This window comes from Apium graveolens, chromosome 3 (assembly GCF_009905375.1).
Source record: "Apium graveolens cultivar Ventura chromosome 3, ASM990537v1, whole genome shotgun sequence".
Lineage (NCBI taxonomy): Eukaryota > Viridiplantae > Streptophyta > Magnoliopsida > Apiales > Apiaceae > Apium > Apium graveolens.
The window spans coordinates 42,095,840-42,112,142 of NC_133649.1; the positions used below are offsets into that span (position 1 = coordinate 42,095,840).

The 16,303-nt window shown below is 33.8% G+C and overlaps 1 protein-coding gene across 1 annotated transcript; it reads right to left on the reverse strand.

Annotated features, from left to right (window-relative positions):
* Positions 1 to 796: 796 nt before the first annotated feature.
* LOC141712191 (DNA-binding protein RHL1) lies at positions 797 to 10,868 on the reverse strand. The gene is made up of 12 exons (XM_074515030.1): positions 10,440 to 10,868; positions 9,464 to 9,574; positions 8,104 to 8,190; positions 7,767 to 7,987; positions 5,396 to 5,509; positions 5,070 to 5,244; positions 3,763 to 3,799; positions 3,630 to 3,685; positions 3,431 to 3,479; positions 2,480 to 2,514; positions 1,314 to 1,352; positions 797 to 1,140 (listed from the first exon to the last, which is right to left on the reverse strand). The coding sequence occupies exons 1-12, from the start codon at positions 10,788 to 10,790 to the stop codon at positions 1,105 to 1,107; spliced, it is 1,311 nt and encodes a 436-aa protein (XP_074371131.1). The 5' UTR covers positions 10,791 to 10,868; the 3' UTR covers positions 797 to 1,104.
* Positions 10,869 to 16,303: the final 5,435 nt, after the last annotated feature.

Below are 16,303 nucleotides of genomic sequence, written 5' to 3' on the forward strand. Positions count from 1 at the left end.
CATTTTTTCATCATTTATTAATAATTTAATTATTTTAGAGATTCTGTTTATTTTTTCTAAATTTAACACTTAGTTTTTCATAAGTAATTATCAAATTGTTATCATGATACATTCATCTCCAATTATTCATATTTCATAAACATCATTAAATAACTTGTAATTTACATAAACCAAATTTAAGTAAAACAACAAAACATATTAAAATTTGATATCGTCATTTTAAAAAGTAGTGTACGATTTATAAAGTTACAAACGTCTTAATAATTAAAAAATGAAATTGGATATATTTTTAAAAATCTTCTTGAAAAATAAAATGATATAGTTAGTTTAAGAAATAAGTGTAAAGTGTGGGTGTGCATATATAATTTTAAAGTAAAAAATTAGTAATTAATCTGGATACAACTTGTAAAATTATAAATTATAATTTAAGATTATTCGATTGAAAAACAGATTCAAAATATTAGTGGACAAACTCGACTCGGCTCGAGTTCGGTTCAGCTCGGTTGTTCGTAAACAAACTCGTATTCGGCTCGGGCTCGACTCGTTTATAAACGAGCCGAGCTTGAACATTACTTTCCACTCGATTATTAAACTCGACTTGGCTAGGCTCGTTTTAAAAATAAACTAAGCTCGACTCGGTTCGGACTGAACTCGGCTCGTTCGCAGCTCTAAACAAAATGTTACATTGTATGACTATCAATAAATTGGTGAAGTTTTATTATAAGGAAAATTTAAAAATAATGATAATTTAATTTATGAAAGAATTTCATTTAGTATTATCAAACCAAAAACATCATTGCAAAAAAAAAACTGATAGGATTTTTTTTATTTATAATATTTTGTAAATGCAATTGCTTCAGTAACCCAGCTTTTAGCATGTGGAAACGGACTTTTAAATTTCGTTTCTTTTACAGACATTTCTTCATTTTACACTTAAATCACACATCACAATTTGCTGGTTAGAACTGCAATAACACAACAGCTTATATAATCCCCCCCCCCCCCCCCACATCAAAGATGAAGCTCCGGGGTTGCACCAAAATTACATGATATGAGAACTTGATTATAAAGTCAGCATCTTATCATGTCTGAAGTGACTTGATCTCAGCCAGTCCAGTCGCTGTCACTTTCAATTGTATCCTAAAGAAAAGTTTATGATTGTTAACAAACTTGCTGAAGTTAATTAACTGCCAATCTGATTGTGGTTATACTATAATATTCTGTTATTGTGTTCTTAGCAGGAAATCTGACTAGACAGTTTAACAGAATGAGAATAAACCTTCTAAAAGTTGATAAAAGCTTGAAAAGCATACCTCTGATGAACTTGAAATCTCTTCAATGTCTTCTTCATCCTAAGAGGTTTCACAATATGTTAATAAACAAATGCACCAACATATCCAGCAACTATTTTACATCCAAATTAATTTTGGTATGTGCTCATTTAATGTATAGCCAGGAAATGTGTTTGTAGAATCATAGCGAAATAGAAGATTGTGTTGCTGACAGAACTAAAAGAGGCTTGAATTAGCAAAACTAAATATAATATGGAACATGGTCATTGTAAAAGCAAATTGAACCATCAGCCTAAACATTCGGGTATTTTATATTAGATAAAATTCTAAACTAGGAAATCATAAATTTCTTCACTAGACCATGGTCAATTGGTCATAGTAGTCAACAAAATCATTTTAAGAAATATCTAAAGTGAAATGTAAACCAACTTATTTAGAGCAAGTCCAACAATGTAGTGATGTGCTAGTAAATGCCTTCTAAATATAATATAATATATTGTCCCAGTGATTTAGGATATTGTTCTGGTACATCAACTCCAACAACATGCCTTATAATTGTGCCTTATTATTAAAGTAATAATATATTTGTATTACACTTGGAGGGAAGGGAAAATGAGAGGAGAGAGAAGGGTAAAAAAAGGGGGGAAATGAATTTTTTATTGATAGAAATGAAATAGGGCATGCATATTGGTGCTCTAAGATAACGCATGTGATGGATGTCCCGGTGTTTTAAGACACCACTAGGACATTATTGGAGTGATCCAAGTTAAGGACATTAGGACATTGTTGGACTTGCTCTTAACTATTCGTATAGATTGATTCCCCGACAAAATCTACCATGTGTAGGATCCTACTAACCTTTATGGACATTAACAAGCAAGCCCTAGAATTTAAATTCTGAGTCTAAATATTTACATAAGCCATCATCCTTGTCATATAAATAACGGCACCTTCGTTAAAAACAATCTGATATGTGTGTGTACGCATGATGCTAGCGACTAGAAGCAAGAAAAACTAGTCAATAAGGACTGGGATAAAAGGAGAATTATGGTCAACTTACAGCAAAGGTGCTTTAATGAAGATCATTTCTATTTTGAATTAAGATATTGAGTAACAAGCAAATAGAGAAAATCAGAGATTTTCTTTCGAGGAAAGATAATTAGAAGTGACCGGCTGAACTAAATTACCTCGAGCTTTTTCTTCCTTGCCTTGTTCTTTGTGCCTATAAATTTCAGATAAAACAATCTTTTAAGAGATTAAATATGCAAACACAATACAAAAGTGAAACATGTGTGTGTGACCCTAATCAATTATAAAATTGCACGATTTTAATCTTCCGCTAATAACAAACATTAGGAACAATAAATATTAAATAGTGCAGGAATGGCGATTCAGGATTTCAGATCTTGCATAACACACCTAATTTGTCATGATTGTTCCATTTGTGATATTGACTCATCACTGATTAAAAGCTCTGGTTTTGTAAGCTTAAAACATATCACACTTATATTTGTTTCTCAATCATGTTTTGACTTTGTCTGTGGCTTAAGATTTAGCATGGATCAACTCTTCCTAGCCCATCAGCTTGAACAACAAATCTGACAGAACTGTGTAAGGAAGCAGGCATTTTTAGCTCATTCCATAACATCAAACGACTAAGCAATCCTCATTTCCTTTAGTACTGGACTTTAACCCTAATGTCAACAATCAATTCAAATATATGCATTAGTCATTTAAACATAGATGACAACATTGACAATTCTCGTTGGGCTTCCATAGTAGTATTCAGCAAATAGAGATTTTACACCACAACTTCGAGGCTCAAAATACACCAACCACACCTTTAGGGCCTCGGACTATATAACCCTTGCATCGCATGACTATTTCAACCCATATTACATTATATAACCCTTTATACACATCTTAAAAGGTGTCCTGGTCATATGCTTGAGCCGATTCATGAGCATATTGTTACCCATTTGAGCAACAATGACAGCACGAAACCTTTATGTAATTTCCAAGTATAGTATTTTAGTAGTATGTATGCTAAAGTGAAGGGGGAGAGAAAGGGGGAGGGAGGAAGAGAGAGGCGGGAGAGAGGGGGATATATATATATAGAGAGAGAGAGAGAGAGAGACCATTTTTCTTTTCCTCGGTTGCTTTTTTCTTTTTACTTGGACCCTGAACCTGCACAATGTACATCAAAATGTAATACCATGCCGGTCAATGCTTATAATTAGAATAGATCTTGTTGAGCTCCCTTTTAGTATACGTTAAAAAGTGAAAAGAGGAACAGGATCTCAAAATGAAGCAAGAGATACAATAAAAATGTCTCACCTTGACTTGATCACTCTTCCTTTTCAAATCGGCCTGCTGCAAATTCTTGCCAGATTCTAGAATGCATTGATACAATACATTTATTGGTTATCCATACATAAAAATCAAAGTGACATTCATAAGAGTTGCGAACCTTTTGATAATAAATCCTTTTTCTTTACAGGCACCTTCTGAAAAAGTTTAAAAAGCTTATCAGAAATAGTTGCAAATATTGAAGCTTTGTTTTTTCTTTAGTTGCATGCATCCATGCAATGTATCTCTAAATGAGGAGGCTCTATTAACCTTAACAGTTACGACAAACTATAAGTTTATGAGGAACACAAGTAATCAACACAGAATGAATGACTAAGAACATACAAATTTGAAGTGGAAAGCTCAAACTGGTAAAACTTCCAAGCTATGTTTGTTTGCAAGGATTGAAATCAGAGGACTGCTTGGTATTCATTTAATACTATGTCATCCTCTGAAACAATCTCACCTGATTTTGTTTGGATAAATTTGGTTTTTTTACCCAATGTTATAATAAAATAATATTGACAAGTTTTGATAATTTCATAGTTCAGTTTGGAGGGATTATTTAATCCCATCCTCTTACTAGGTATAATAAATTTACAAGTACATGGAAATGAACTAAAAAAGAAGTAAAATAAGTAGATTTTTCAGTCCTATCCATGCTCCCGGGTTTTATATAGGAAAGAAACGCGTTGTACTGGAAGTAAAATTACCTTCACTTTTACCATAGGTATGGAATAAGGGAAAATGATGTGAATATAAAACATATTAAAAAAAATTTAATTCCGAGCATAAACTTGTAATAAAATTAGTGATCCTTCTTAGTCGCATCCTTCTCTCTTCTATATCCGATCCTTTAGAGTAGAACCCGGGAGCACGTGATAAAAGCAGTTCACTTCACTTCCTTTACTTTTTTAAATTTCTTCTGCTTTTGTTCGTAAAAAAACTAAGGAACAAGGTGTCAAGGATGAAATCTAGTAGGAAAGTAGATTAAGTAGACTGGTAGTCCAGGGATTATAATCCCACAAAACAAACATGGCCCAACGGAATGAAACTCGATGAAAGTCAAAGGAATATTACCGGCCACCAACAGTGTAATTATATATGCATAATCCATAAACACCATATAAAGCTGGTCTTTTAAAAAAAACTTAAACAATACAAAGGGACTCTGCTTTTCTGCCCCCACTAAACCTCACCGATCTTCTCCATTGTACAACTTAAAAACATATCAAGCGCCATAAATTTTTATCAAGCCAAGAACGTAAGGAACACATAACATCATTGATCTAGTGAAAATAGCCCGGATAATGTATTATGGACATTTTAATATGTAGACGATGCGAGCAGAATGGACATTTTAATATGTAGACGATGCGAGCAGAAAAGTACAAGCGCATTTATATTTGTGAGTAGTGAAGACTTCACCTTTTCCTCAATTTTCTTAAACAATGTAGATATGGTAGGCTGAACAAAAGAGGTTTTATTGCAGTTAGAGATATCCTTGGATTTTGTAACTGACTGTTTGATTTGTGATACTGAAGTGTGCACAACAGCATCAGCCCTGTCTACATCATGTGAGATGGGGTCCAACTCATCAGTCTGTAACTTTATTTTTAAGGAACGCATAATATAGAAACGATCGTCTGGCAAATAAATAATTTAATCAGTACCAAAGCTCTGCTGTCACTGCATTGAAAAGCAGAAGGAAACATTGAAAAATTAGACCAGCAAAACATGGCAATCATAGGATATTTCCAGAAGGGATTTTCGCCTTGGAGCATTCCAGATCAGCTATTTCTTTCTTCACATCAGATGTTCCAGTTATATCTTCAACAGATTCATCCTCAGAAGAAGCTTCTGCGAACCTTTGAGGGGAAATGGATAAATCAATAAACTTTCAGTAAAAAAAGGTGGCGATGTAACACAAATAGCACAGGATCTTAGTGATATTTAGAATAGCAAGCCTTAAACATGTATCTAATGGTTATTCATCTTATGATCGAGAGCCTATAGAAGGTTACAAAATCAGTAAATACGTCTGTATATACTAAAATGGGCATTCACAATTGCTACATAGAAGTGGAATCAAAGGCATTAAATATGGTTAGTGGCGCCGAAGAAAATCCGCAACATATTGTACAGATCTCATATTCGTACTAAGAAAGCATATAAGCGGGTTAGCAAAATGTCTGTAGACACTTGACAAGTAACTAAAAAAGTAAAAATTATGATAACATTGAATAGAGGTAGAAACATGTACAGATTATTGCATAAACAAATTTCTAATTTGAAGTGCATAACAAAGAATCTTAAAACTAACTGAGGCTACAAGAAAAACATTTTTCCTGATACACCGATTTGTTGGAATTTACAGCCATAAGAGATGTGTTACATTAGTCAAGTAGAAGACAGTATTAACTGCTGAAGAGGACAAAAAGCAGCCGGTAAATGAAGAAGGATTTTGGTGAATAACTATGCAGCAAGTGCTGTATGATCAAAAGTGGCAGCTGTTACACAAGAGTCATCTCATCTTTAAGACTGGGAATGTAGGACACAGACTCTTTAATGACTTTAACTAGCTACCTTAAGGAAGGGGGTGTTAATTCTATTAAGAGCACGAAAGAAAAATACATACTTCATATACAGGCAAAGTTTCTGGCCATAAAAGGTGGTGGGCAGTTTAATGTCCAAGGCATATTATCTGTCAGTCAAGAGTCCTGGCTTCTGAGTAAAGCCAAATTCCTCGGCCAAACAGCAGCTGTTGGGTAGATGCACAATGTATATTGGCTTCTGAATAAGATAAAATAGTTGCCTTGAAGGCAGAGGGAAGGGGGTATAAATTATTATGGGCACGAAACCAAAATACATGCTTCATAAACACACATATTTTCAGACCTTAAAATCTGGTGGGAAGCATTACATCTGATGCATATTTTCTACCTGTTAAGGATTCCAACTTCCGAGTAAATCCAAATTCATTACCCAAGCAGCTGGTGGGTTCTTATATGAATGCAATGTGTCTTGGCTTTGAAGAGGATAAATATTGAACTGAAATTAGGTTCATCCATTTGCCTTATTCAAATATGAAATATCAGCATCATATCTGGGACACTTGTTATATGGTCCATATCAAACTTAATAGAGGTGTTTTGTGGCATCTGTTGCTATCTTGTATTACGACAGACTTTTGTTTAAGGTATTTCAAGGTATGTGGCACTTGAATTTAAGTTCCTGTCCGTTTACCTAAATGAGGCCTTTTAAAGTGCCATTATATTGTCTTACACGGGAGTGAGTCAGTTTAGGTATACAGAGTGAATGCTTATTTGAGTTTTAAATACTTGGAAGGACTTGTAAGTGTCCTTCACTTTTTCTTGATTACCCATGTGTGCTTTAAGCGCACTGTTAGCGGCTTAACTACTTAAGTTAATCATTAAGAGGTAAACTATATTTTTCTCAAAGACAGACCAACTAGGACCTAACGCTTGGGGGAGTTGTAGTACTCATAATATCATATACCCAGCATTTCTTTTATATTGTAGTTGAACAAAGAGAGATCAGGTATTTGTAAAAGGTGCTCTATCATTTGCCTGCTGTTTGGAGCGGAGCTAGGAATCAACAACTTAAACAAGACATACTGCAGATATGCAGACACAAAACGTTTTTTTATAGAAAAGGTATGAAAATATTTTGTGAATGAAAGTTCAACAGAACAGCTTTAAGACATGCACGTATCACCAAATTCAAGAAGGTCAAATGATCACAATTTAAACTTTTCTTTGCAATAGATTGATTTCTGTGTAATACAAATGATACGTTAAAATAATAATTATATTAAGTAGCAACTAGCAACTTTATTTGGTCAATACTATATTACTGTAGCATGCCAAAATCATTATTTTAATATCTGATCTTTCAAGTTCTGGAAACATGTTATGAGTTTTTTCTTCTACAAATATAAAAAACTGTATTTTCCAGGAGACAGCATGCTGGATAGTTGTGTGTTTCATGTTAAAGAAGGGACAACAAATTCCTAATGCATTTCATAACCAGAACTCAGCAGGAAGACTAACCCATCTCACAGTAATTAGACCAGTATTCAAGTAAAAAGGCAATAGTACTTACTTGTAAGATTTTCTTGTAATCCTAGCAGAATGTCGACTTGGAGTCGACATAATTTGATCCTCCAAGTTGACCAAATCATTTGAACTGTCAGATAGATCATCGTGTAACTCAGTTTTAGAAGTGGCATGGGCTATATTGTCATTTCCAGTTTGCTTCATAATTTGCTTTCTTCCACATGCTGCACCAGCACCACCTTTAAAATCATAATCTTTATGTTGTTCCTGTAACCAACAAAAAGAAGTCCATGTGCACTAATTTAAGAAAACATTTGACCTAGAGTTATAAACTACCAAATACGACAAAGTCAAAACTAGAATAACTTATCATGCAGACTTGCCATGTTCATGTCCTTAGGAAACTCAAGACGAACTTCATCTGGATTCTCATCTTTATTTCCAATCCACCATGCCTCAGAAAATACAATCTGTGACAAAGCAAAGCTAAAATACATGAACTATAGCACATTGTGAAATGCAATAAGTCAGTAACTAATGTTAGTGAATTTAAATATACACCTTTCAAATAAAAAAAATAATTAGTATCTAAAACAATTATCAATGTATCATGAATTTTAATATTGCACTGGGTAAACAAAAAAAAACGCATAAGCACAGGACACGGACACAGCTACTGAAAGCTGCAAACCGCTCCCTACCCCTACCCCGCCCCTGTTTCAAGTAATGCTGCTTCGAACTTGGAATATAATATATTAGCTTCTACTTTAACTAATTCACAGTTATATTTTGGTAGTATGTGGCCAGGCTCAATCTTTTCTATCATCTAATCCTTTTAATGTTCTTCCTTTATTTTTTTTCAATTTATAAATTATAGTTGCATGTTAAAAAATTCAAGTACAAATGTAAAATTTAATTCAGACTAAACATTTAACATACTACTTTTTTCAACATTTGTAGGTTTTGGGATATATTAAGCAGATTGTAAGTAAATATCTAATTATTTTAAACATCCAATGTCACATTCAGGTTAGAGTTACAGCATAGCTAATCAGAGAACTTTATCGTAACTTCATCTAAACAGAATGAATAAATCGATACTAGTTTCTGGATTAAAATCTTTTCTTACTTAAATAATATTTTAATTAGTAATTGTAACTTTTAAACAAAATATTAAATAGGGTAACCCAAATTTTTGTAAAAAAAACTACATACAGCTTAAAAATTTTAGTTAAGTAAATAAGTTAATTTTATTCATCTAAATGGAATAAAAAAAATCATACCAAGCTAGCATGATATTAATCAATACCTATATGTATTTACAATAGTTTTTCTCCTTAAAAAAATTAATGTTCTTTAAATAATTTTAGCAGTATATTTCCCACTGGACTACCCCCCCCCCCGACACACAGATCAGTGACGTATTAAATTATGTCAAACCAGACCAGTGCTAAATTTGCATAGAGCATCAGAATAAAATTTTGAGAGAGAAAGTGAAGTAAGCATAAAAAGGATTACCCAAGTTGTTACAAATGGGTAAGGGGTAAAGAAGTAACTTCACTTGAAGACGCAAGATGTGTTCCAGGTGGTAACAAATGTAATCCACATTCATGATTTTCCCTATTACTAACTCTAAATTTATGGAATAAGAAATAAAGCACCTGGGATTCACTGATGCGCATGAAATGAATCCTTTAGAAATGATATTAAATACCCTCACTTAAACATGACAAGAACACTAACCATAGTATCAAAGTTGTCCTCACACATGACATTTTTCCCACCTCTTGAGAACTGCAAGGTCAAGTACCTGTTCTTCGGGAATATTATAGTTCCAAACAATTTCATCCTGCCCTGTGAAAAGCGAAAGGACGATTAATTTCAAAAGCAAAACTATAATTCCACACACAGTAGTAGAATCGCCACATATGAAGAGGCAACATATCTCTTTATTCATATCAGAAATCAAAAGAACACCAACTAAATGGAAAATAATATATTCCAAAGATGTGGATTTCCTAGTATTGAAGGAAAACTTCTTCAGACATTATGGACTAATATTGTAACCCGTTATTTCGCTGTTTGGAATTTCCTGTTCTTGCCTGCCATTTTACCTGCTCTTATGTCTGCTTTCCATTGTTTGTAAAAGCTCGGATCTCTATGCAAACAGGCCCTCTGCTCCTCTAAGAGTAAAAACATAAAGTCTAAATAAATTTATGCTTCCCATCCCCTACAATAATATGTTTGGAATAATGTAGTTTGGTTTATTACATAAGGGGAATACTATAGTAAAGTTCACTTCAATTGAATGTAAGTGCTCAACTAGTAGCATTAATTTCATGAATTTCTTCCAATTTGTCAAATCACACACAAACACCAAGTACCTCTCTAAATACAAGTCTCCCCTCCTAAACCATTGGATTTTTTCATAATATTGATTTATTGAGATTGAACATAAAAATGTACAATTCTATTAGGACGAATAAATCACAAATTTATTAAGCTTAACTAGCAAAAAACTAATTTATCGAAATGAATCTGTAAATGCCTGCGGGAAATTGAGACCATCGGCTTCTTTTATAATATCGAATTATTGTGATTAAAATTAAAGATGTACAATTCCATGAAGACTAATAAAGTACTAATATATATCAAACTTAACTTGCAAAGTAGTAATTTATGGAGCAAATTAATTTTATGGAAACGAATCCATAAATACCTGGGGAAAATCGAGATAGAGAAGGGGGTTTTTAGTCCCCAAATCCTGAAGCTCCCCAATCTTCCCACCCGAAAGGGGAGCAATTAGACCGGGAAATGACAAGAGGAACTTATTCTTGCGCTGAGACTTCTTGAGGATGTCTCTGCCGTGATGCTTAGCAACTAATTTGGAAACATTGAGAGGTTGAGCAGCTGCAGATGAGGAGGAGGAGGAGGATGTAGAAACAACCTTGGCAGGAGCGTCTTTGGTGAGAATGTTGTTGGTGATTGCGAGGTCTTTGAGACGCTTACGCTCTTTTGTTTCCGGGTTTATTTGGGGGTCTGCCTTGCTTTTCTTGTCGCCTTTCGCCATTTTTACCAGGCGGGAAGATGGGTTTGGGTGTGTTGCTTGCTGCTACTGGGTGTTTCACCGGGGTTTCGTGTTTTATTATGTATCTACCTAGTTTAATTTTATAAATTACAAAAATAAATTGAATCGCCCCTCCTCTGTTGTTTTATTGTTACCATCTCTTAATTATAAATTCTGTGTTTTATGTCATTTAATTTTCATTTTTTCTGGTTCTAACTCCTTTCGTTAGTGTATCAATAACGGACGTTGTTTTTTTACTATTATACTTTTTTTATAGCTTCTTGAAGTGTTTGTTCTGTTATTGATGTGTTCTGAGTTTTAAGTAGTGATGAGTATTCGGTTGATTCGATCCAATGAATAAATCAAAAATTCATTGAATTATCATTTTTTCCTTAATCAAACCGGACCGGAATTGTATTATGGACCGAATCAAATATATTCTAGAACTATAAAACATAAGACATGATTGAAGGTGTTAATGGGCTTCAAATCAGAAGTTCTAATAACCACACTAAAACCCAAATCAAACTATTCCTATTTTTAACCTTAGATGTAATTTCAGACTTTTGGTGGCCGAACTGTATTGTTCGCTGGAATTTTTGAGTTTTGATCGAAAAATCTTAAACCGAGCCCATTTTTTTTATTTCGTTGATGCATATGTATAGATCTGATAATTGTGCACCTTATATTTTTTTCAAAGTGTTTTAGGCTTGAACGAATTTTTTCCTGTTAATATTTTTTGGTGACCGAAATTTTCTGAGCAACATTTTGACGGCCGTTGGAATCTTTTAACAGAACGACTTAATCGGGAAAAAATTGAAAGTTAAATAACCTGAAATACTGAAATACTGAATCTTCAGTTTAGGTACTCAAACAATAAAACAGTAATAGTTGATAGACGATTAAATTCTTTTTGCGTATAAACTAAAACAATTTAATTTCATACATCTAACATACGGTGGGTGGAGTGCTCGATTTAATTTCATACATCTAACATACGGTGGGTGATTTGAGTGTTTGTGAGGTACTTTTCATCCCAAGCATGCTATTTTCTTGTTAATTGAGACTTTGATGTTATTCATGATAATTTTAGTCTTGTGAGACTATGTGGGCGTGTTTGAATAGTTGTGTTGGTGTGTAAAGTTAAGAAACTGCATTTTATGACATCTATGAGCTATTACATCTCTATGTTTGTATGTGTGGAGTGCTATGATAAATTTCATGTTTGAGACTTGGCAGTTAAGAAAAAATTGGGAATTTTGTGGGTACATTCACTATATGCCCTCACGAGACCTTACTCGTCCACTAGGGCTACCTTGGGGTTTAAAGGGCTTGTTGCATATGCAAAATGCAACCGTGATCACCTACGGCAGTGGTAGTAGTAGTTTAGGACTTAGACTTTTTCTTTTATTTTTTGCCTGAGGACGTGCAAGATGCTAAGTGTGGGGATGTGATGAGCGTGCAATTTATCCTAATATTGTCCCTATATTTTGCTTATTTTGTACTGATTTGGATTTTTGAGACTTGTGTGATTTGAGTGTTTGTGAGGTATCTTTTCATCCAAAGCATGCTATTTTTTTATTGATTGAGATTTTGATGTTATTCATGATTATTTTAGTCTTGTGAGACTATGTGTGCGTGTTTGAATAGTTGTGTTGGTGTGTAAAATTGAGAACGGCATTATATGATATCTATGAGCTATTACATCTCTATGTTTGCATGTGTGGAGTGCTATGATATATTTCATGTTTGAGACTTGACAGTCAGAAAAAAAATTGGGAATTTTGTGTGTACATTCATTATAGGCCCTCACGAGACCTTACTCGTCCACTAGGGCTACCTTTATGTTTAAAAGGCTTGTTGCATATGCCAAATGCAACCGTGATCACCTACGGCAGTGGTACTAGTAGTGTAGGACTTAGACTTTTTCTTTAATTTTTGTCCGAAGGCGTGCAAGATGCTAAGTGTGGGGATATGATGAGATTGCAATTTATCCTAATATTGTTCTTATATTTTGCATATTTTGTACGTATTTGGATTTTTGTGACTTGTGTGATTTGAGTGTTTGTGAGGTATTTTTTTCATCCAAATCATGTTATTTTCTTGATTATTGAGACTTTGATGTTATTCATGATTATTTTAGTCTTGTGAGACTATGTGTGTGTGTGTGTTTGAATAGTTGTATTGGTGTGTAAAGTTGAGAAACTGCATTTTATGACATCTATGAGCTATTAAATATCTATGTTTACATGTGTGGAGTGCTATGATATATTTCATGTTTAAGACTGGGCAGTCATAAAAAAATTGGAAATTTTGTGGATACATTCATTATAGGCCCTCACGAGACCTTACTCGTCCACTAGGGCTACCTTTGGGTTTAAAAGGCTTGTTGCATATGGCAAATGCAACCTTGATCACCTACTACAGTGGTACTAGTAGTTTAGCACTTAGACTTTTTCTTTTATTTTTTGCCCGAGGACTTGCAAGATGCTAAGTGTGGGGATGTGATGAGCGTGTAATTTATCCTAATATTGTCCCTATATTTTGCATATTTTGTACTGATTTGGATTTTTGTGACTTGTGTGATTTAAGTGTTTGTGAGGTATTTTTTCATCCAAATCATGTTATTTTCTTGTTGATTGAGACTTTGATTTTATTCATGATGATTTTATTCTTGTAAGACTATGTGTGCGTGTTTGAATAGTTGTATTGGTGTGTAAAGTTGAGAAACTGCATTATATGACATCTATGAGCTATTACATATATGTGTTTACATGTGTGGAGTTCTATGATATATTTCATGTTTGAGACTTGGTAGTCAGAAAAAAAAAATGGGAATTTTGTGGGTACATTCATTATAAGCCCTAACGAGACCATACTCGTCCACTAGGGCAAGCTTTGGGTTTAAAGGGTTTGCTGCATATGCCAAATGCAACCGTGATCACCTATGGCAGTGGTACTAGTAGTTTAGGACTTAGACTTTTTCTTTTATTTTTTGCCCGAGGACGTGCAAGATGCTAACTGTGGGGATGTGATGAGCGTGCAATTTATCATAATATTATCCCTATATTTTGCATATTTTGTACTAATTTGGAATTTTGTGACTTTTGTGATTTGCGTGTTTGTGAGGTATTTTTTCATCCAAATCATGCTATTTTCTTGTTGATTGAGACTTTGATGTTATTCATGATTATTTTAGTCTTGTGAGACTATGTGTGCATGTTTGAATAGTTGTATTGGTGTGTAAAGTTGAGAAACTGCATTATATGAGCTATTACATATCTATGTTTACATGTGTGGAGTGCTATGATATATTTCATGTTTGAGACAAATTTGGGAATTTTGTGGGTACATTCATTATAGGCCCTCACGAGACCTTACTTGTCCACTAGGGCTACCTTTGGGTTTAAAGGGCTTGTTGTATATGCCAAATGAACGGGCGACGATTTGGCACCAGATATCCGGAGGTGTGGAAAGAGCTAAACAAGAATGTAACAGTGATCACCTACGGCAGTGGTACTAGTAGTTTAGGACTTAGACTTTTTCTTTTATTTTTTTCCCGAGGACGTGCAAGATGCTAAGTGTGGGGATGTGATGAGCGTGCAATTTATCCTTATATTGTCCCTATATTTTGCATATTTTGTACTGATTTGGATTTTTGTGACTTGTGTGATTTGAGTGTTTGTGAGGTATTTTTTTCATCCAAATCATGCTATTTTCTTGTTGATTGAGACTTTGATGTTATTCATGATTATTTTAGTCTTGTGAGACTATTTGTGCGTGTTTGAATAGTTGTATTGGTGTGTAAAGTTGAGTTCCTGCATTATATGACATCCATGAGCTATTACATATTTATGTTTACATGTGTGGAGTGCTATGATATATTTCATGTTTGAGACTTGACAGTCAGAAAAAAATATGGGAATTTTGTGGGTACATTCATTATAGGCCCTCACGAGACCTTACTCGTCCACTAAGGCTACCTTTGGGTTTAAAGGGCTTGTTGCATATGTCAAATACAACCGTGATCACCACGGCATGGTACTAGTAGTTTAGGACTTAGACTTTTTCTTTTATTTTTTTTCCCGAGGACGTGCAAGGTACTAAGTGTGGGGATGTGATGAGCGTGGAATTTATCCTAATATTGTCCTTATATTTTGCTTATTTTGTACTGATTTAGATTTTTATTTAATAAATATTAATGTTTTATTGTAGATATCAAGGAGTTATAATAAAGGAAGGCTTACAGTTTACAAAATCAGATTTGGAGTTTAATTTGATTTAAAATCGAATTTTATGGGCCAGCTGTGCAGTCTACAATGTTTGGGCCATATATGGAGTTCTAGAAGTCCGATTTTGACGATTCAACAGCCCACAGAAAGCTTATGAGAAGAGATTTATTTTAGAAGTGATCTTGAATTCATGTTCTAGCCGAATCAGCTCAGAATCAGATTCCAAAAGTCAACTACGAAGTTCCACTTTCTCGAAAATCAATTATAATTCGGAAATCTCCTTATATTTGCGTTAATTCATTTAAATAACTATTATTAGACATTAGATTAGAAAAGAGACCAGACCTTATACAAAGAGAGGAGGAAAGAGACAAGGAGCCGCACAAGGGTGGAGGAGAAGAAGCCATCAATGGAGAAGAATTCAGCCACTGAAGACATTCAATTGGCTTTGTTTTCTCTTATCTTTTGATATCCCTTCTTATGAACATGTGTTGGTTGTCTTGGGATTGTTTTGATACTTTGATTATGAACTGAATTTATATGAGTTAAGATTTTTATGGAACCCTGGTATGGAATTATTGGTATTTTAATAAGAATTACTACATGCAGTTCACAGTTTATTCATTCAAGTAGATATCATGATACATACTTGATATTATCTGATCAACTCTAGTAGGTTAACGATTTAATTATAATACTGAGAGGGTTCTGGTTAATTGACATAATACTTGAATGGTGCATGCTTATATCATTTGATTATAATATTGTTACGGTATAGACATTTATTGTGACCTTGCATGGCTTTGTGAATTGGTGCTTAATTAAATTTTGAAGATTAAATTGGCATAGACATATGTTAGTTTATTTTATAGGAATCATACCGTAGTGATTTCGAGAGGAAACTACGACCATTAAATTCTAGCCAGTGAGCTGTGATCTTGTTATAGTATTACACTGCTTTATTACCGATATGAACATATTAGGGGGAAGTAATTATCTTGACTCACCTTTTCGTATCTGAACTTATCCATATCTTTTTGCTAGTATAGTATTCGTTTGTTAATTTAAGCTCTAGATAATTAGTTTAATTAGAAAAAACCCAAAATCAATTCTTGTATTCTACAATCCAATTGTTGATTATTATTTGCGATTTACACAAACATACAGTCCTTGAGGAATGATATCTAGTATTCACTACCATATTACTTGTTTGCGATTGTGTACACTTGCACATTAGTATTTCACGCAACAAAACCAATAACGAATAAAATAATTCCAAACACT